The sequence below is a fragment of the Pseudoliparis swirei genome, chromosome 20 (genome assembly GCF_029220125.1).
Source record: "Pseudoliparis swirei isolate HS2019 ecotype Mariana Trench chromosome 20, NWPU_hadal_v1, whole genome shotgun sequence".
NCBI classification, from domain to species: Eukaryota; Metazoa; Chordata; class Actinopteri; order Perciformes; family Liparidae; genus Pseudoliparis; species Pseudoliparis swirei.
Window position 1 is genome coordinate 27785508 of NC_079407.1, and position 22500 is coordinate 27808007.

General features: G+C 41.8%; 2 protein-coding genes across 2 annotated transcripts in view; one reads left to right on the top strand and one right to left on the bottom strand.

Moving 5' to 3' along the window:
• The window catches only part of LOC130211343 (cytoplasmic dynein 2 heavy chain 1), a 121925-nt gene extending 103431 nt beyond the window's left edge, over nt 1–18494 (bottom strand). Inside the window, exons 1-27 of the mRNA XM_056442082.1 lie at nt 18410–18494; nt 17709–17916; nt 16347–16547; nt 16096–16252; nt 15635–15753; nt 15267–15411; nt 14829–14974; nt 13541–13627; nt 11972–12106; nt 10725–10838; nt 10529–10640; nt 10153–10277; nt 9503–9678; nt 8636–8831; nt 8435–8530; nt 7804–7965; nt 7592–7690; nt 6530–6669; nt 6086–6314; nt 5639–5766; nt 5063–5178; nt 4755–4882; nt 3787–3936; nt 3374–3579; nt 1787–1942; nt 1597–1711; nt 855–1025 (exon numbers count right to left, since the gene is read on the bottom strand). Of these exons, the coding sequence (XP_056298057.1) occupies nt 855–1025; nt 1597–1711; nt 1787–1942; nt 3374–3579; nt 3787–3936; nt 4755–4882; nt 5063–5178; nt 5639–5766; nt 6086–6314; nt 6530–6669; nt 7592–7690; nt 7804–7965; nt 8435–8530; nt 8636–8831; nt 9503–9678; nt 10153–10277; nt 10529–10640; nt 10725–10838; nt 11972–12106; nt 13541–13627; nt 14829–14974; nt 15267–15411; nt 15635–15753; nt 16096–16252; nt 16347–16547; nt 17709–17891 (3792 nt within the window). The 5' untranslated portion in view covers nt 17892–17916; nt 18410–18494. The remainder of the gene's footprint in view (nt 1–854; nt 1026–1596; nt 1712–1786; nt 1943–3373; nt 3580–3786; nt 3937–4754; nt 4883–5062; nt 5179–5638; nt 5767–6085; nt 6315–6529; nt 6670–7591; nt 7691–7803; nt 7966–8434; nt 8531–8635; nt 8832–9502; nt 9679–10152; nt 10278–10528; nt 10641–10724; nt 10839–11971; nt 12107–13540; nt 13628–14828; nt 14975–15266; nt 15412–15634; nt 15754–16095; nt 16253–16346; nt 16548–17708; nt 17917–18409) is intronic.
• A 2103-nt stretch (nt 18495–20597) lies between these two features.
• LOC130211345 (uncharacterized) overlaps nt 20598–22500 on the top strand; it is a 7663-nt gene continuing 5760 nt past the window's right edge. The window contains exons 1-4 of the mRNA XM_056442083.1: nt 20598–20607; nt 21193–21218; nt 21527–21555; nt 21897–21958. Coding sequence (XP_056298058.1) covers nt 20598–20607; nt 21193–21218; nt 21527–21555; nt 21897–21958 — 127 coding nt within the window. The remainder of the gene's footprint in view (nt 20608–21192; nt 21219–21526; nt 21556–21896; nt 21959–22500) is intronic.

Below are 22500 nucleotides of genomic sequence, written 5' to 3' on the forward strand. Positions count from 1 at the left end.
ATTTTATATATACTATTTTATTTTATATATACACTACCGTTCAAAAGTTTGGGGTCACTTAGAAATGTCCTTATTTTTCAAAGAAAAGCATTGTTTTTTTCAATGAAGATAACATTTAATCAATCAGAAATACCCTCTCTACATTGTTAATGTGGTAAATGACTATTCTAGGTGGAAACGTCTGGTTTCTAATGAAATATCTCCAGAGGTGTATAGAGGCCCATTTCCATCAACGATCACTCCAGTGTTCTAATGGTACATTGTGTTTGCTAATCACCTTAGAAGACTAATGGATGATTAGAAAACCCTTATTCAAAAGTTTACGGTCACGTAACAATGTCCTTATTTTTCAAAGCACTTTTTTCCATTAAGAATTTAATGTCATGCACTGTAAAACCTCGATGAGAAACACCTCGGTGTGAACTTCAGCGTACAATTAACCTGATCAAAAGTTATTAATTATACTTTATTGTTACTGAATATAATTAATGAATCATTCTGATAACAAATAAGAACAATGCAGTTACCAGTTTAATCATAACTTAATGTCCAACACTACACTGAGAAACACCTACGGTGGAAAAGAGAAGAAAAAGGTTGTCTGTCTATTAGGATTTCATAAAAAACACAATAAAAACTTATATTGCATATACATGCCACTTTTTAAAGTATTTACTGCCTGTGAATATGTCTGTAACCTACAGTAGAGTCTACTACCAATACATGTGCAATGTCTTACAGGCTGCTGCCCCCTGGTGGCCGTTGTGGTAATGTTGGTAACCATAAATATTCATATTTTTAAAAAGGCCAAACCCTGTGTGTAAATGCATGAGTGTGTGTGTGTGTGCACATACCTTGAGCTCCAAGGCCTTTTCCACGATGGTGTTGGCCACAGCGAGGAGGTCACCGAAGGTCAGCCTCTCTAAGGTCGTCCCTCTTGGAAGGCCGAGCAACCGGAACATGTCCAGCCAGTGGTCCTGGGACAGGTGCTCGCCGCGCACGTACTTCAGCACCGGGACCATGTTCTACACGTGCAGGTGGACATGAAGTCTGAAGTGAGACCTACATTCATGTCAAGTCCTGTGTCAAAGGTCACAGCTCAACCCCCAACAGGCATCTCTCTTTTTGTTTGGTAGAGTTACAGAATGTATTCAGCTGCTTCTCCTCTACACATTTAAGTCCCCAGAGAATAAAACCTTCTGATGTGATGACTATGGAGCTTTTCTTCTAGTCACACACACACAAGTCCATCCAGGGCAAAATTGTATATATATATATATACACACACAATTTTATATATATATATTTAAAAATAAATAAAATTATATATATTTTTTGTATATATTTTAAAATTATATGTATAAAAATTATATATATATATAAAATATATATAAAATTGTATTGTATATACATGTTAATAAAAAAAAGAAATTATTTATAAAGAAAATGTTATATCTATTTAAGAATATATATATATTTTTAAAATTATATATATATATATAATTGTATTCATTATAAAAAAATAAAATTATATATATCATTTTTAAAAAATACATCATTTTAAAAAAATATATTAAAATATATATAATTATACACCTTGTATTTGTCCACTTCGCCCTGCAGCTTGACGGACATGGCGGTCGGCTGCTCCAGCTTCCTCAGGCGGTCATGCCACGCAAACAGGAACTCCTCAAACGCATACGTCTTGCTCCTGGAACACAACCAGGCCCGTTAGAGATGATCGAGGTCCACACAGCAGGTCTCAACCCGACCCCCCTACGCCCACCTGAAGGTGATCCAGTCCTCCTGGGCCTTCTCCGTGAAGCCTTGCTGCCACTCCTCATACAGACCCCACATCTGGCTGGAGGCCTCCATGTCAATTCTGGTCTTCTCTGCCAGAGAGAAGTCTGGAGAACCAAGGTCGAAGTAGGTACAGTCCTCCCTGAGGAGATAGGAGAGGAGGTGAGGTGATATGAGAGGAGAGGGCATGAGAGGAGATGAGGAGGGGAGAGGAGAGGAGAGATGTGAGGAGATATGTGAGGTGAGAGGAGAGGAGATGTGAGAAGAGATGTGAGAGGAGAGATGTGAGAGGAGAGAGGAGATATGTGAGGTGAGATGAGAGGAGAGGAGATGTGAGAAGAGATGTGAGGAGATGTGAGAGGAGAGTAGAGGAGAGAGGAGAGAGGAGAGATGTGAGAAGAGATGTGAGGAGATGTGAGAGGAGAGAGGAGAGAGGAGAGATGTGAGAGGAGAGGAGATGTGAGAAGAGATGTGAGAGGAGAGAGGAGAGATGTGAGAGGAGAGGAGATGTGAGAAGAGATGTGAGAGGAGAGATGTGAGAGGAGAGGAGATGTGAGAAGAGATGTGAGAGGAGAGAGGAGAGATGTGAGAGGAGAGGAGATGTGAGAAGAGATGTGAGAGGAGAGAGGAGAGGAGATAGTAGAAGACGGTCTCCTCTGGGCATCAGGAGGCCATGAAGAACATCTTAGATTTAGATCAGTAATGAACTTCAAATAGAAAAACATACATCTCTAGATAACAGAAGTAAAACCACTAAAGACACTGATCTCCTGTTGAGTAACTTGGAGATCAGCCAATCAGACTTGACTTCTGCCCTCTTATCTCCTCTCCTCTCATCTCCTTTCCTCTCATATCTCCTCTCCTATCTCCTCTCCTATCTCCTCTCCCACATCTCCTCTCCTCTCATGCCCTCTTCTCTCACCTCTCAAATCTCCTCTCCCCTCCTCTCATATCTTCTCTCACATCTCCTCTCCCATCTCCTCTCCCATCTCCTCTCCTCTCTCCTCTCTCCTCTCACCTCACATATCTCCTCATTCCCTCTCCTCTCATCTCCTCACCTCTCATATCTCCTCTCCCCTCCCACATCTCCTCTCCTCTCATGCCCTCTTCTCTCTTCTCATCTTCTCTCACCTCTCAAATCTCCTCTCCCCTCCTCTCATATCTTCTCTCACATCTCCTCTCCTCTCTCCTCTCATCTCACCTCACATATCTCCTCACCTCTCATATCTCCTCTCCCCTCCCACATCTCCTCTCCTCTCATGCCCTCTTCTCATCTTCTCTCACCTCTCATATCTCCTCTCCCCTCCTCTCATATCTTCTCTCACATCTCCTCTCCCATCTCCTCTCATATCTCCTCATTCCCTCTCCTCTCACATCTCCTCTCCTCTCATCTTCTCTCACCTCACATATCTGCTTTCCCCTCTCTCATCTCATCTCATGCCCTCTCCTCTCTCCTCACAATTCCTTTAAACTTGTAATTTAAATGTGGCCCTTTGATCCCCTCAGATTGAATAAAGTGTCTAAGGACCCCCGATGTAAAGGAGAGAACAGAGCGTGGCCCCCGGTGACTCACAGCAGCTGCCTGCGCTCCAGCTCCAGCTCCTGGAACTCCAGCTGCTGGCCCCTGAGGGTCTGCAGGCAGGCCAGCAGGGCGGCCGGGTCGCCGGCCTCCAGCGCCTGGTCTTTGGGCTTCAGCTGGTCCCAGCGGGCCTTGAAGCGCTCCAGGTCTCCTCTGTAGGCGTCGATACGGCCGGCGGCGTTACCGCGCATCACCTCCACCTGGGGGAGGAGCAAGGAGAGAGGGAGTGAGGGGAGGAAGGAGAGAGGGAGTGAGGGGAGCGAGAGCAGAGGCAGGAAGGACGGGTGGAAGGAGACGAGGAGATATACGTGTCAAAAATCTGCAGGAACATGTGCAGTGAGAACGTGTGTGAGTGTGTGTGTGTGTGTTTGTGTACGTGTGTGTGCGTGTGTGTGTGTGAGAGTCACCTGGTCTTTGATCATCAGCTGGTGGCTCTCCATGACGAGCTCCAGCTTGTCCCACTTGCCCCTCAGCGAGGACAGAGAGTCCAGACCTCCTCCAGCCACGGCCCTCAGCAGGCGGTTCTTCTCCTCCGCACACTGGAACTGAGGGAGGATCTACACACACACACACACACTATATTATGTATGCGAGTGTGTGTGTGTGTGTGTGTGTATATATATATATGTACACACACTTTATTCTTTAATTTCTTTAACACATAGCAAAAGGATTTGAAAATCCTGAGAAATTGGCAGCATGAACTATTGGCACTATTCCATTGTTTAACTATTCCATTGATTTACTATTCCATTGATTTACTATTCCATTGTTTAACTATTCCATTGTTTAACTATTCCATTGATTTACTATTCCATTGTTTAACTATTCCATTGATTTACTATTCCATTGTTTAACTATTCCATTGATTTACTATTCTATTGTTTAACTATTCTATTGTTTAACTTCTCTATTGTTTAACTATTCCATTGTTTAACTTCTCTATTGTTTGACTACTCTATTGTTTAACTACTCTATTGTTTAACTACTCTATTGTTTAACTTCTTTATTGTTTAACTTCTCTATTGTTTAACTTCTCTATTGTTTAACTTCTCTATTGTTTAACTTCTCTATTGTTTAACTTCTCTATTGTTTAACTTCTCTATTGTTTAACTACTCTATTGTTTAACTACTCTATTGTTTAACTATTCCATTGTTTAACTTCTCTATTGTTTAACTTCTCTATTGTTTAACTACTCTATTGTTTAACTACTCTATTGTTTAACTACTCTATTGTTTAACTTCTCTATTGTTTAACTTCTCTATTGTTTAACTTCTCTATTGTTTAACTTCTCTATTGTTTAACTATTCTATTGTTTAACTATTCTATTGTCTTCCTGTTTCCTCGTCGTGTTTAGACGTGTGTTGGTCTTACTTCTGGTTTGCGGGTTATTATTTGTCGGTATTTGCCGCCGGCAGCAGCGATCTCCTCCATGCTCTCCGGCCGAGTGGACAAGGCCTCCGTCGAGTCCGACACAAAGGCCTCTATGGCCTGAGTGTGGCCTAACAGTGAGGAGGGAGGAAAGGAAACAGAAGGAAACAGGACGTGAGACCAAAGGACATGGAATTGGACCAAAACAATGAAAAACTAAAGGGAAACAAAAGAGCTCAGATAAAGACGTGAAAAAGGGAAATATTTAGTAAATGAGTGAAAACAAAGACGATTGCATCATCTGTGTTTACCATATATGGACTTCCTGAGTGACGAGAGCAGAATGTCAAACAGCCTCTGGATGAGGTCGTCGATGGCGGCTTTCACCGGCTCACAGTTGACCGTGATGCAGTCCACCTTCTCATGGCTGAGGGAAGAGGAACACACACACAGGTGACTCTATTGTTATGGTGTGTATTTATGTATTTGTGAAGACAATTAACATGAAGTGAACCAAAGAAGGAAACTTAATCCCAGCTACAGTTAGGACTAAAGAAGAAAAATGTCTGTCTGTTTTTCTGTTAAGAAGTTTTAACTTATTTATGTGTGTATATATATTTTAAAAATATATATATATATTTCTTTTTTAAATATATATATATATATATGTAAATATATATTTTTATACATATTTCTTTTTCGATATCTATATTAAATAAATGGATATATATTTGTATATATATTTAAATGTATATAAATAGATATTGGTATACATATTTCTTTTTAGATGTATATATTTTTATATATATATATAAATATATATATACACACATATATTTTGTTATATATATTTTTATATACATTTTTTTTAATATGGCGATATATACCTGGGTAGACGTTCGGACTCCTTCCCTCTGGCCTTCAGGGCCTTGAAGTTTCTCTCCCAGTCTTGCACACAGTTCAGATTCTTCTCCACTAAATTCTCCAAATCAACCTGACCCAGCACCACCCATTCCTGCAACACACACCCACACACCCACACACACGCACGCACACAAACAAACAAACACACAGAGAAATAATTGCACTGGTTAGGTGCAGTGCAAAAAACAGAACTCTGAGCTAATTAAAATGATAAAAAGAGATGCCCGGTGTTGGCTGAGGGCTTTTTAGACGTGCATGGCGTCACACAGAAGGGTGCTCACTGTGAACAGGTAATATACATAAATAAATAAATATATATATATAAATTGAGGTAGACTTCTCTTAAGAATATATAATTGTTTCCTTCTACAGGACAGTGGCTTCACATCAGTCAGTTTCTCGTGCGGCACCTTGAACTTGCGCTGCACGGCCTGCAGGCGGCTGAAGAGGTCCTCGGCTTTGCTGAATATGGTGAGGAACCCGGACGCATTCCTGTCAATCATGACGCCGAAGATAAGCTCCTCCCCCTGGGCGCTGACTCCCTTGAACTGGTTCGGGATGGAGATGAACCGCTTCATCTCCCGGAAGTAGCGCGCTCGCACTTCCTCGAAGGGAGGACGGAACTGCAGGCGGCCTTGCCTAAAATCACAAAAAGAGAAAGGTTTAAAAAATATATTTATTATAACGTCGTGAAAGAGAAATGAAAGAGTCGAATGTGACCAAGTGTGAGAGTTAAGAGGTTGGGGCGGAGTCAATGCTCGTGGGTCAGGATGAGGGGAGAACCCCAAATGTGGCAGAGAGGAAGGTGAGAACACACACCCAACAAAAGAGGGATGGGATGATAAAGGACTGACTTGAAGGTGAGGTCGACGTGTATTTCAGGAAGGTTCTTGTTCAGAGCCTCGAGTCCAGACTGGTACTGGTGCTCCAGAGCCTTGTAGAGCTGGTGGTTCCAGTGCTGCCGCCACGCCCGCATGTCATCACACCGGAAGCCCTACACACACACACACACACACAAACATAGACACACATAGACACACATACATACAGGGTTCACACACATGTTGACAAATGGGTTTCCAGGACTTTTCTGACTCTTCCAGGACTTTTTCACAACTTTTCAACAACATTTTTAAGACTTTTCCAGGACTTTTTTTTAATGACTTTTCCACGAATTTTCTATAATTTTTTCACGACTCTTCTACGACATTTGTACAACTTTTCTATGAATTTTCTACGACTTTTCCGCAACTTTTCTATGACTTTTCCACGACTTCCAGGACTTTTCCACGACTCTTCTACGACATTTTTACGACTTTTCTATGACTTTTCTACGACATTTTTACGACTTCCAGGACTTTTCCACAACTTTTTTACGACTTTTCCACGACTTTTCTATGACTTTTCCACGACTCTTCTACGACATTTGTACGACTTTTCCACGACTTTTCTACGACATTTTTACGACTTCCAGGACTTTTCTACGACTTTTCCACAACTTTTCTACGACTTTTCTATGACTCTTCCACGACAATAAAACACATTTCCATGTCCACACATTTTTTGAATGAGAGACAATAGTTTAGATTAAGAGAATAAACATTTGACTTTTCAGTTAAGGGGCGTTCACTTGCATGAGAGCGTACGCCGGCTTATATAATGAGCATCTTTCTTTTTAAAAGCATATTAATTATTTAAAACTCAGCGTAAATGAACATGTGAATATAACACATTTCCATGACTTTTCCAAAACTTTGGGGATTTGAATTTAATTCCAGGACTTTTCCAGGTTTTCCATGACGGTACGAACCCTGTCTATTTACTCTGACAATCACAGGAAGCACAGAGCTCCCTGAGGAGCTTCTACAGGTGCTTATCGCTATGAATACACATAAACATTCATTCAGTAAAGCCACCTGCGCCTCCAGAGTGGCGAAGCCCGTACGGAGGTCCTGGAGGCCGTCCTTCCACCGCTGCTGATGCCTCAGAAGGTCCACGTTCATCAGCGTCACCACCTGAGAGACAGAGGTCAAACAAAGACGTCTCAGATTAGGATTACAAAAGACTTAATGTGTGTTTGTATTCAATCGTCTAGTAAAACAACACAAAGCTAGCCGCGCGTCACGACCTTGGCGATGAAGTCGGTGTGCCACTTGCGTAACTTCCTGTTCTCGGTGGAGAGCTTCTCGGCGGCCGACTGCAGCTTGGAGATGTAGACCTCCAGCTCCCGAGGGTTGTCCCAGGTGATCTGCATCTTCCCGCCAGTTTCCTGGGACTGGGACCGAGGGTTCTTCAAAAGAACAAGCGTAAAAACATCTCCAGACATGAACCTCGGGTACATTTTTACGACTTTTCCACAACTTTTCTACGACATTTTTACGACTTTTCTACAACTTTATGACTTTTCTATGACTTTTCCACGACATGTTTACGACTTTTCCACAACTTTTCCATGACTATGTTTTACGACATTTTTATGACTTTCCCACGACTTTTCTACGACAGTTTTATGACTTTTCCACGACATCTTTACGACTTTTCCACAACTTTTCCATGACTATGTTTTACGACTTTTCTACGACTTTTTTACAACATTTTTACGACTTTTCCACGACTTTTCTACAACTTTTCCACGACTTAATGACTTTTTTATTACTTTTCCAGGACTATAAAACAAATTGATTTTACTTTTACTTCACACGTTAGACTTTTGTTATATGAAGTAATTATTGCAACATTAAATATCATGTGTGCTGCACCTTGATGACCTGTTCGAAGGCCAGGGCGAGACTGAGCATCATGGGTCTCTGAGAGGGAATCATCTGCTGGTCAATGGTGTTGTAGAAGTGGGCCACCTATGACGCAAAAACGCTTAACGTGAGCTGAAGGCAGAAATAACGAGACGGAGACAAAGACACAAATGAGGAAGTTAAGGTGTGTGCTCGTCTCCTCCCCGTCACCTGCTTCAGGACGATGGCTTGTCTGTAGAACTTGTCGGCCGTGTTAGAAGCCTGCTGGATCTTGGCCGGGATGGAAAAGCCCAGAGCGGAGAGCTGCCGGACCTCCCGGAGCAGCACGACCAGCCGGTCCGAGTACTGGATCTTCAGCCGGCCGTCCGCGTGGTCCAGGTCCATCACGCGGTTACTCGCCTGGAGGCTAACACACGAGGGAGAGCAGGAGAGATCAGACATCCAGATTCTTTTAGGGGGTCATTTCCCCACTGACTGAAACCCAGGAGCATTCAAAAATAAATTGGGAAACTTTTTGAAACTTGTGAAATAACATTTAACCTTTTGTTAAAAAATAATAAATATACTTATTTAGGCTTACAGGATATGAGCAATTGTCATATAACAATGGCCATAATAAAGACTATTAGGCAATAATAAGACTATTAGGCAATAATAAGACTATTAGACAATAATAAGACTATTAGACAATAATAAGACAATTCAAAGTGTTTATTCAATTGTTTTTCTTATTTCCTTGTGGTTATTTATTTTTATTACATTTTTTAAACAACTATTAACAATTATAAATTATTTCTTGTTTTTTCTAAGTACAGATAGCACGCACAACAAAGAACAAAACGCTATTAAATTATCTAAATTATTAGAGAAAATGATGTAGCAGCACTATAATAAACTATATTAAAAAATGAAGTGCAGAAAAAGATCTCCAGATATGAACCTCGGGTAGATTTTATCGTTGAATGAATCTGACTTTAAACATTTACACTCTTTTAAAAATGAGAATGATTTTGTTGAGGAAGTGTAAATGTGTTGCGGCCGTATAAACCCATAAACCACATCGCTGATGTCACAGACCTGATCCCCGACTTGGGGTCAGCCAGTCCAGACAGGAGGTCTCTGGACCAGTCCTCAAACTGCTCCTGCTCGTAGGCCCTCAGGACCTCCAGCAGCTCCTCACAGACATGCAGGAACCCCTGGAAGCCCGAGAGGTCGGGAAGCAGAGCGGAGGCTATGCGGACAGAGTCCTCGATCTGAGGTCAGAACGCAGAGCAGGGGACAGAGAGAGAGAGAGAGAGAGAGAGAGAGAGAGAGAGAGAGGGAGAGAGGGAGAGGAGGGAAGATCAGTAAACAGCCGTCATTGTTACGTAATCACCCACGTCTCGTTATCGCTCTCCAACAGAGGTTCTCAACCTTTTGCCAGTAATGTTCCCCTAGATGAGAGGACTTCAGGTACCCCAAAGAGGGCCTTCACATACCGCCTAAAGGGCCTTCAGGTACCCCCTAGAGAACCGTCACATACCGCATAGAGGACCTTCAGGTACCCCCTAGAGGACCTTCACGTACCCCCTAGAGGGCCTTCAGGTACCCCCTACAGAGCCTTCAGGTACCGCTAGAGGACCGCCACGTACCCCCATTTGAGAACCACTGCTCTAACACATGGAGACCACTGGAGGGCCAGGGGGCCCCTCCTGTTCGGGGGTCCCGTGTGAGACCCACTCGGTCACCTTGTGTATGAGCTGCTGGACCCAGACGATGTTGTTGACCACCTCGGGGAGGTTGCGGCCCACCAGGGGGCCACACTTGTCTCCGGGGCCTCCGTGGCATCGACTCTCAAAGTCCGTCTTCAGGCCTGAGGAAACGAAGAAGACGAACGACTTCATCACACACATCATTTAATGTTCAGCTGAGGAATGTATTGTCATCTTCAGGGCAGCATGACCAATATGTACTCTGACCACCAGGGGGACGTCTCACTGCTTCATTTAAACATTCAGAAAACCACCTTGGAGGGGTATCTTGGAACGTGCCTCTGACTATTCCATGAAATAAAGGCGTCGCTCTTCATTAGTGAGTCCTCTAGCAGCTACATTAGCGGCGTACCCTTGTTGTAGTCCAGCAGTCGGGCCAGCAGGGTCTCTCTCTCCGACTGCAGCTCTTTGCTGATGGTGGGACGTCTGATCAGCTCCTTGTGCTTTTGAAACACCTGCAACAGCTGGACGACAAACACACAAAGCACCCTACGGTTAAGCTCCACCCCTTCAACACACACACACACACACTGTTGTGGTGTCACTACCTGTTGTGGGTTGTCCTGCACGTCGGCGATGTAGCTCTTCAGCCGGCCGGCCGCCTCCTGCTCCGACGGAGCCATGAGGCGCTCGAACTGAGCCACCGCGGCTCTCCAGAGGGGCTGCGGAGGAACGAGTCTCGGGTTACAGAGGGGACACGAGGGGACAAGAGAGGACAAGAGGGGACAAGAGAAGACAAGAGAGGACAAGAGGGGACAAGAGAAGACAAGAGAGGACACGAGAAGACAATAGGGGACAAGAGGGGACAAGAGAAGACAAGAGAGGACACGAGAAGACAAAAGGGGACAAGAGGGGACAAGAGAAGACAAAAGGGGACAAGAGAAGACAAGAGAGGACACGAGAAGACAAAAGGGGACAAGAGAAGACAAAAGGGGACAAGAGGGGACAAGAGAAGACAAGAGGGGACAAGAGAAGACAAGAGAAGACAAGAGAGGACACGAGAAGACACGAGAAGACAAGAGGGGACAAGAGAAGACAAGAGAAGACAAGAGGGGACAAGAGAAGACAAGAGGGGACAAGAGAAGACAAGAGGGGACAAGAGAGGACACGAGAAGACAAGAGGGGACAAGAGAAGACAAGAGGGGACAAGAGAGGACACGAGAAGACAAGGGGACAAGAGAGGACAAGAGAGAACAAGAGAAGACAAGAGGAGACAAGAGAGGACAAGAGGGGACAAGAGAAGACAAGAGAAGACAAGAGGGGACAAGAGAGGACACGACTCCGTCTCAACAGATGTGGAGGAGATTCAACTTCAAATGACCAAACAGCCATCATTAATTTCTATGGTTGCAGTCTCAAGCCACAGACACAGGGTTCAGACTCATGTTGACCAATGGATTCATATGACTTCCATGACCTCTCCATGACCTTTCTATAACTTTTCCACAACTTTTCTTTAACTTTTTCCACAACTTTTCTTTAACTTTTCTATAACATTTTTCTGTAACTTTTCCGCAACTTTTCTATAACTTTTCTATGAAGAAAGTATGAGAGCGTATGCCGGCTTATATTTTGAATGAACATGCGACTTTTCCAAAACTTTTGTGATACTTTTTAAAATTATAATCAGGCCTGGAAATAACCATTTTTATAATTCCAGGACTTGTTCCAGGTTTTCTTATTGATCGTGTCCAAATGAGAATAAAATATCACTGTAACCCTGAAATTCTGTCTCTCGCAATGGATGACCTCATTCAGAGGTCTCACGAACGACACCCTGACTCCTCCCACTGACCTCGGTGTACGGGTTGTAATGCAGAGGGTTGAGTCCAGAGAAGGGTTCGAACACGCGCTCTGCAGTCACCGCCTGCTGCTTCCCTCCCGGCAGCAGCCGCAGCAGCTTCTCGTGGACGATCCGGAGAGTCACCACCTGGGAGACGCACACGGTTCTCATGTCAACTGCTTTATTTATGTGTAAGAGGTTATACAACTTCAAAGGAGTCAACAATTTGTAACTGGCCATCCAACGGTGGCTCTAACTTTAAGAAGCTGTGTGTATGAGACACGTCCTACAGCATAAGGTCTCCATAAGCTAATGTCACCTCCAATGGAAACGTATGAGGCAGTTTCCACATGCATCATTCCTTCACCTGAGGACATTAGGCAGTGTTTTATAAAAAGGAACCACTTTCCCACGTGTTTTCATCCTTTCTAAAACTTATAAACACTTAACAGCATCATAGATTTATACCACAGTTAAGCAAATATCTACAGAGGTTACAAGAATGATCCTGGTCTGCAAACATGTTAACTTTATTGTAATAGTTAAAGGAATAGTTTATATATATATATATAAAATATATACAAATATATGCACACACATAAAAACATATATATATATTGATATATATGTACATATATATTTATATATTTTGATATATGTATTTAAATATATTTTTTAAATATATTTTTTAAATATATTTTTTAATATATATATATGAAAACTTTTTTTTTTAAATAAATATTTATATATATACAGGACTGTCTCAGAAAATTAGAATATTGTGATGAAGTTCTTTATTTTCTGTAATGCAATTCAAAAAACAAAAATGTCATGCATTCTGGATTCATTACAAATCAACTGAAATATTGCAAGCCTTTTATTCTTTTAATATTACTGATTATGGCTTACAGCTTAAGAAAACTCAAATATCCTATCTCTAAATATTAGAATATCATGAAAAAGTATACTAGTAGGGTATTAAACAAATCACTTGAATTGTCTAATTAACTCGAAACACCTGCAAGGGTTTCCTGAGCCTTGACAAACACTCAGCTGTTATAAATCTTTTTTTACTTGGTCTGAGGAAATATTAAAATTTTATGAGATAGGATTTTAGAGTTTTCTTAAGCTGTAAGCCATAATCAGCAATATTAAAAGAATAAAAGGCTTGCAATATTTCAGTTGATTTGTAATGAATCCAGAATGCATGACATTTTTGTTTTTTTAATTGCATTACAGAAAATAAAGAACTTTATCACAATATTCTAATTTTCTGAGACAGTCCTGTATATATATATATATACACACACACACACATATACACATATACATACACACACAACTACTTTTTTTTTTATCAGTTCATTTATGGTTTATTTCCCCTTCTTTTTTCTGGTTTAATAAACAGAAAGTGTGTATTCCATTTAAATGTGACATCTGCACAGGCAGAAAAAAGGAGAGGACAACTCAGAGACACATGTTATGTGATTAAACGACAAAAGAGAAATGTGCAGACATGTTCAATATCATCTATTCTACAGAAAGTGTCTCTTTGACTTTGTATTTTAAATATCACGTTACCTCATCCAATCGTTTTGCAAGGCAATGGAGGGTTTGTGGGCGGTGCTTGTTTCCCTTCCAGGGGTGTGGCGCGTGTCTCTTCCACACCTGAGGACAACAAAAGGCAATAAAATGTGTTTATCTATTTGTATTCTTTTTTTGAAGTAGGCATCAATTAGACATTTACAAAAGTCTTTCAGACATTGCATGTGCAGATTTTTAGACGTTGCTCATTTAAGTTATAAATATTTATAGCAAGAAGTGTAAAACAGTAAGAAAAAACAAAAAAAGAGACAGAATGATAAAATACAAAAGAAAACAAGATATAACTATTAATCTATTTTCTATTGTACATTCATAAATTTATGAAGATAAATTCAGGTCTATGAGGTGTTACATATGTCACTCATTTTTCCCAATATGTCAAAAACTTTCCCAGTTATCTTGTATTATGTTATATAAATATATATATATATATATATATATTTACATATATACACTACCGTTCAAAAGTTTGGGGTCACTTAGAAATGTCTTTATTTTTCAAAGAAAAGCACTGTTTTTTCAATAAAGATAATATTAATCAAAAATCCACACTATACATTGTTAATGTGGTAAATGACTATTCTAGGTGAAACGTCTAGTTTCTAATGAAATATCTCCAGGTGTATAGAGGCCCATTTCCATCAACGATCACTCCAGTGTTCTAATGGTACATTGTGTTTGCTAATTGCCTTAGAAGACTAATGTCTGATTAGAAAACCCTTGTGCAATTATGCTAGCACAGCTGAAAACAGTTATGCTGGTGATATAAGCTATACAACTGGCCTTCCTTTGAGCTTGAAGTTTGAAGAACAAAATTAATACTTCAAATATTAATCATTATTTCTAACCTTGTCAATGTCTTGACTATATGTTCTATTCAATTTTCAATTCATTTGATAAATAAAAGTGAGTTTTGATGGAAGACACAAAATTGTCTGGGTGACCCCAAACTTTTGAACGGTAGTGTATATAAACATAAAAAATATCAATATATATTTTTCGATATAAATATATTTATATATATATATTTTTTAAATATTTATTTTTGTATATATTTTTTATATATCTTTTTTGTTATAAATGTCCATTGTAATAATCCATCAATGTATTCAAAAAATGTGTTTTCATTACAATCAAACCGATCTTCTTCTCGCTTTTTTTATATGAAGAGACATTTTCAGTCACATTTTTTTGTTCGAATGCTTGTTGTTCAGACTTGTTGTTGTGGTTCAGACTTTGTTGTCTATGTTTGCCTCTTCCATACCTGTCCAGTGAGATGCTCACAGGCGGCGACCCACTGCTCACACACGGACACGCCCATCCTCAGGTTCTCCCTCACGGAGACGAACGGCACCTCGAAGATTTTAAGACCGCTGAGCTTCCTCTGCACAAATCTCCCCAGGGCTCCACCTGGTAAACAAACAAACAAACAAACACAGAAGAAGACAATGTTCCCATGAATAATGTGTTTCTCTGCTCTCTGTAAGGTGACGTGTGGCGGAGTGAACTCATGGTTCTGCTTCTCTTGGTCTGAAGATGGAAACGTTGCCGATGTTCATGTGGCCAGAAAACCCTCAGCGGAGACTTGAAGGAGGTTGTCTGTGAGTGTGTGTGTGAGTGTGTATGTGTCAGTCTGTCTGTGTGTGTCTGTGTGTGTCTGTGTGTGTGTGTCTGTGTGTCTGTGTGTCAGTGTGTGTCCCACCGATCACGTCCATGAGCCGGCCCATGCGTGCCTCTGGGTAGGGCTCCACCTCCGTCTGCCTCCACACGTCGTCCAGAGCGTCTCTGCTCTGCTCCACCAGCTCCACCGCGTCCAGCAGTGAGGAGCCGTCCAGCCCCGCCAGCTCCTGGTGGACAAACACGGTTACTGCACTGCCACCGGCGGCTCGGTCAACAACTATTATAGAATAGAGACTCACAGGTTGAAAGTTTACGGGAAGACGTGAAATAACAAAGGATACCAAGAGGTCATGGCTTTTCTTTTAAACTAATCGATCTATAGAAGTAAATGTAATTTAAATTTCTTTTTGTCTTCATGATCTCCTGATGAATAGATGTTTGCACATGAACCTTTTGTATGAATTTAAACTGCTCGGTGAAATGAGAAGCTCTCTCCCTCGAGCTGCTCCTCTCCGCTGACCCCGAGAGATCATCCCAGTACTGGAACTCATCACTGGGAGTCAGGATGCCTGGAGAGAGGGGGGGGAGAGAGAGAGAGAGAGAGAGAGAGGGGGGAGGAGGTGAGAGGGGTGAGAGAGAGAGAGAGAGAGAGTGTGAGTAAGAGAGAGAGAGAGAGAGAGCAGGGGAGATGGAGAGAGGGAGGGAGAGAGAGAGAGAGAGAGTGTGAGTGAGAGAGAGCGAGGGAGATGGAGAGAGAGAGAGAGGGAAAATCAGATCCATTAAGAAGTGAACCAATCCCGCCGCTCCACCATGTTTTGGCCTACTGTATCATCTCTCATGCATAATGTGCGTCATGAAGGATCCCCTTCAGAATGACCACGACGACCCAGAGCCGAGAGACTCATGCCTACCCAGAACATCGTCCTCCGCGCGGCTACCTTCAGGCCGAGCTCCGCCCCCTTCGGGCCGAGCTCCGCCCCCCTGGAGGACCACGGAGCCGAGGCCGAGCTGCAGCTCTCTCAGCAGGCCGGCCAGCTTCGGGTCGAACGCCGAGCACCAGCGCTCGTCCTCGAGAGAGAAGTGAGACAGAGCTTCAGACTAAAGTCTTGTTTTTATTAATCTCTTAATAAAAAGCTGGAGGGGGAAACACAGTATTTCGTACGTGGGACTCTTCAACGGCCAGCGCCCGGCTCACCTGCAGCAGCACGGGGGCAAAGACCTGGCTCAGGACCTGGTAGAGGCTGTTGATGGGCGACTCCAGCATGGAGGACACCAGCAGGCTCTGGTGGAGGTTGTCCTCGGTGATCACCGTGGGGCGCAGCTTGAAGAACACCAGCAGCTTCTCGTCCCCCGAGGCTTCAATCTGAGAAGAAACGGTTTCAACGGATCAATGTCCAGTCAATTCACATGTCACATGACCTGCAGATTGTACAATCTGACATAAGACATTTAATATATTATATATAATATAGACAAAATTGTATGTAATAATATTATATGTAATATTATTAAATATATTATATATATATCATATATAATATTATATGTAATATTATTATATATATTAAATGTAATATTTATAATATTATATATAATATTATTATATATAATATTATTATATATAATATTACGTGAATATATTCACGCGAAATAATTAAGTATTCTATGTATTTATCAAATGTGCTTTAAATACATTGTTTTAATGATAATTTAGAGAAATATCTAAAAAAATATGTTTGAAAACAAAGTTTAAAGAAGTACATTTAAGTAATTACACATAATTTAGACTTCAAAGTACATGTTTCCTATAATATATTTCTAGAAAGTATAAACTACAGTACAATTATTTTAAAGTGCATGAATAGTTTAATTTTTTAAATAGGAGAAAGCGTGACTTTAGCAGACTGTTTTCATACATCTGCAGAAAGCACAATTCTTTGATAGTATATGTGCAATGTAGTCTTGAACATTTCAGTATATAACATTAAAGTGCACTACTGGTCACAAGTTTAAGAACACCTCAATTTCTTTCAAGGACAGAGCTTCACTTTTAAGGGTTATTATGGTCTGTCTTCCTTTGTTTGTGCCTTTTTCTTGCCAAAATAAGAGTAATATGAAATATGCATAACTTTAGTTCCCCTAATTTAGTTTGTCTGTTTTTAATTTAATTTGTATATATATTTTTAAATGTTATATTTGTTTCTTACTATTCCATTTTGTAGAGCACTTTGTAAACATTGTGTTTAAAGGTGCTATAGAAATAAAGTTATTATTATAATTATTATTATTATATACTACTCCCTGCATTAGTCCACATAATGCAGGTGTAGTGACACAGTCTGCTCCCTCACTGCTTTATACACAGTCATCAACTCCAGGTGAGACACCTGGAGGAAGTGTGAGCTTCAACTCTCGAGGCTTCATTTACTTCCAGAACCAGTCGTGAACCATCACCTGTTGAATCACTGTGAAATGTGCATTATGTTGCAGTGTTTGATAACCCGACAGTGTCACATGACGTCACCTTGTTCGACAGGTGGAGCTCGCCGTCGCGTCTGCAGACCGACAGGACGAACTCGTTCCCATCGTCCAAGAAGTTGTTGAGCTCCGGGCTGTCGAGCAGCGGCGGAGGAGGCTTCGTCCCGAAGAAGTTCCCGGTCGTGGTCAGGAGGAACTTTTTCCGCGCGTCCTCTGAGCCGCGGGGCATCGCGCCGCCTGTTGAGCAGAGGGAGCTACACACGGGAGGAAACGGAGGAAACTGATAAAACGGAGGAAACAGCCGCTCTGACTTCAGTTCACATCGTCACGTTTCAACCCAACCGACTTTTATATATAAATAAAAAACAGGACGACAAAGTCAAACCACGTGTTCTTCCTCACTGTCTTTGCAGCAAACTAACCTAGCTTAGTTATAGTCAGTGCGTTAACATGTAAGCTAGTTAGCGCCTTTGAGCTAACTATGCTAACCCGCTACGTTAAATGGGCTTGAGCTGAAAACACGTTAACTTATCAAATAAAAACCAGCATGCGCCCAGACAGTCGTCTTTAACGTCACGCTGGCAGGACAACACATAATGTTCATAAAGTAGCGTTGCTGCATTAGCTAACGATAACTAAGACGACTCCAGCTAGCTCGCTAACGTTAGCTCGCCATCTGTCTGAATTTAAGTTCCGCCCGTTAGCTCACGTTAGCTCTTCTAACGAATATAAACCGAGCTTGCGTACCGTTATTTCCACCAAATGTTCCACTCTCGGAGCTTTTGGTAACTCAAGTCATGGCGTAAAGCGATGTTACTAGCGCCCGTGTGAGTATGCTTGCGTGGTTACTAGGTAGCAACTACGATGACGTGTACCACGTGACTCAGCGGAACCTATCAGTGGATCTATATGCCTGCGCATTCTACTTACGCCGTTTTCTGAGAATAGCCGCACAGACGGGCAGGTTCAGCCAGCTAGCTTGCTAACGTTAGCTGGCCACCTCTCTGAATGGAAGTTACGCCCGTTAGCTCACGTTAGCTGCGTGACTTCAACACGCCAGATAACTAATAGAAACCGTGCTTGCGTACCGTTTTTTTCATTCAACGTCCTCCACGCGGAGCTTTTTGGTAAATCAACTTATGGCGTAACGTTAAAGCAAAGTTACGAGCGTCAGCGAGTGAGTATGCTGGCGTGGTTACCAGGTAGCAACTACGATGACGTGTACCACGTGACACAGCTGAACCTATCAGTGGATCGATATGCCTACGCATTGCACTTACGCTATTTTCTGAGAATAGCCGCACAGACGGGCAGTTTCAGCCGTACGGTTAAATATCGAAACCTTTATGTCCTCGCATCTATTTCAATAACTCAATTAATGTGCAAGTATTTGACAACAGCAGCTATTATTGTGTTAAGTTTTTCCGGTGGTCAACATTCTAAGACTCCAGAAAGAGAGTTATACAACCTGTTGTATTGTTTTATAACCTCTCTCCGTGACTTCATTGGAACAACTATTGCAAGGTCAATTAAAGCTGTAAAGGAGAATTTACAAGGAGCTGAGGAGATTATATAAAAGAGCTAAGAGAATATGATTCACCTAACACTGGGTAAAACACATTATTATGTAAATCTATATTCCTAAAATAATAGATATTACATTAGATTAGATTAAAAGTTCAAATTTAAGAGACTTTCCTTTTTTTGTATTCAGTTCAGGAACCTTGCAAAGTTTTAACTTCTTTTAACAATGAACATTACCATCTTAAATGTTGCATCCTGTCTTACATTGAGACAACATGTTCATTGATGCATTCATCTTGTCTTTCACAAGATAACATCATGATATAACAGTCTCTGTTTCATAGCAGTCAGGCATAAGAGGATAAAGTATATAGTTATATAAAAATCAAAGATACAACAATGTTCTTCAACTACATCGATGAGTCACTAAGCGCCTCCCATTTTATTTGTATATATGGAGAAAGTTTCCTTCCCTCCTTCAGAGCGCCAGAGAAGCTGAGAACACGATGGTGAGTCTGTGTGTGTGTGTGTCTGTCTCTCTCTCTGTGTGTGTGTGTGTGAGAGTGTGTGTTTGTCATATATTTACATGTGAGTGAGTGTGTGTCTGTCTCGCTGTGTGTGTACATGTGTGTGTGTGTGTGTGTGTATGTGTGTGTGTCTATTTACATGTGTAAGTGTGAGTCTGTGTGTGTCTGTCTCTCTCTCTCTGTGTGTCTGTGTGTGTGAGAGTGTGTGTTTGTCATGTATTTACATGTGAGTGAGTGTGTGTCTGTCTCGCTGTGTGTGTGTCTGTCTCTGTGTGTGTGTACATGTGTGTGTGTGTGTGTGTGTGTGTAAGTGTGTGTGTGTATGTGTGTGTGTCTATTTACATGTGTAAGTGTGAGTCTGTGTGTGTCTCTCTCTGTGTGTGTCTCTCTGTGTGTGTGTGTCTGTGTGTGTGTGTGTCTCTCTGTGTGTGTCTGTGTGTGTGTGTCTCGCTGTGTGTGTGTCAGTCTCTCTGTGTGTCTCTGTATGTGTGTGTGTGTGTCTGTGTGTCGTGTGTCGTAGTAAATTAAACCAAAGTACAATGTTGGCCTCTGTAAAATATGACTCATTTAAGTTACTACGATATGTTGTAAACAGGTGTGTGTGTGTGTGTGTGTGTGTGCTCCTATCACACAGGTGTTTATAGTCAGCTGACTTCAGGAATGTGAATTCATAAACTTCTCACTTCATTCATTCAGTTTCACACAAACAAGTCGTCTCATATTTTCATTTCATGTTTTAAGCTTCACACACTCTCACATCAGAGATGTGAAGGTCGACATTCGGTGAGTTTACATCAATGTGTGTTTAGTATCTGATGGTCAGGATGAAGGTGTGTGCGTGTGTGTGTGTGTGCGTGTGTGTGTGCACATACACAGCCGTAACAATGCAGCAGGGTAAGTTGTGCGTTGTTGCGTCATGTGTGAATTCCTCTTCTGATTCAGTGAACACCTGATCACTATTGCGTAATCCAGTGGCTGGCCGTGCGTTCTGTCCCTCGGCCTTCAGCTGAACAACCTGATGTCAGATATTAGTTCACCGGTGTTCCGGGGCTTTTATTGTGAAGGAGCAGACGGAAAGAGATAAAGTTGCCGTGTTTCTTGTGTAGTAACAAAAAACCCGAAGTTACACTAATAACCTCATTATGACGTCACAGCTACAAGTATTCACAGGACACTGCAAGAAATAAAATGTTACATGAAGCGCAACGCCTACAAATACATACCTGCAGAGTGCAGATACATAAACACGCCATGACGGGAGGCTGAAAATATAAACTAACAATATATTTTTTTATAAAATAGCTGTAACTTTGTAATTATGTTTAGGCCTAGACATAACACTATAATAAGAAAGAAATATAAAAGAAAACTCTACGGAAGGTGTGAAAATGAAGAAGTGATCCTGACATTTATCATGATGAGTCATCATTATTCCCTCTTGACTCACGGCCATCGTTGGGCTCTCGGGGATTCCCTCAGGCGTGGTTTCACTGGAGGAGACGCAGGTACAGGACCAGCATGCACCTGGGTTATATGTAGGTGTGTACAGGACCAGCATGCACCTGGGTTATACTGTATGTAGGAGTGTACAGGACCAGCATGCACCTGGGTTATATGTAGGAGGAGGCAGCTACAGGACCAGCATGCACCTGGGTTATACTGTATGTAGGAGTGTACAGAACCAGCATGCACCTGGGTTATATGTAGGAGGAGGCAGCTACAGGACCAGCATGCACCTGGGTTATATGTAGGAGGAGAGGTACAGGACCAGCATGCACCTGTGATGATGACTCGTGTGTTTTCTGTCCACCAGGTGTCGCCACCTTGCAGCCCACATGTTCTGTAAGTACCACACACGACCCAAGTCACATTTATTGTGTCGAATAATTTCTAAGGACTATTGATTGAAGCACCTTATGAACCCATGAAGTAACACACACACACACACACACTCACACACGCACACTCATGAACGTCTCCTTGTGTGTTTAGTCTTTATAGCCGAGTCATCTTTAGACAGATTGACGCTTGGTGACTCATTTAAATGGCTCCCCCTCCTGGCACAGGGCCAGCTGAGAGCTTACTGGCCGTCGGTCAGGTTGTGTCTGTAGGCATCTCTCTCTGGGTGTCACTGCCTCAGGTCACCTGAGTCACCAGGTAAGGGTTGTTGGTTTGATTCCCAGGATCCCGAGCCTCTCTCTCCAGCTGCTGGTCCTGACTATAACCTGGAGCTCTGCTGCCACAGGTGAGCGACTACCTGTCCACTACACCTGCCCACTGCACCTGTCCACTACACCTGCCCACTGCACCTGTCCACTACACCTGCCCACTACACCTGTCAACTACACCTGTCAACTACACCCGGGTCTCACCTGCTGCTCGACACAACTAAACTCACTTCAACTTCATTTAGTTGGTTTTAAAGGAACAGTTCATATTTTTCAGGAAATCTAAAACTTAAACGTCTTTTCTGCCCAGAACTCTCGGTTCAACTATTTCATAACTTTTCCTTTAAAGATCACGGCCACGGTCTTATTGTGCACTTTTTTGACCATATATGAAATAGAATTATTTAAAAAAAAATCTGTTTCTATGTATTTTTATTTTTAAAAATCCTGTGTGTGTAATATAACTTGTGCAGATAAAAGAAAAGTCGTGGAAATGTTATAGAAAAGTTGTGGAAAAGTCATAAAAAAGTTGTGGAAAAGTCATTAAAAAGTCGTGGAAAAGTCATGTAAAAATGTTGTCGAAAAGTTGTTAAAGTCGTAGAAATGTCGTAAAAAAGTC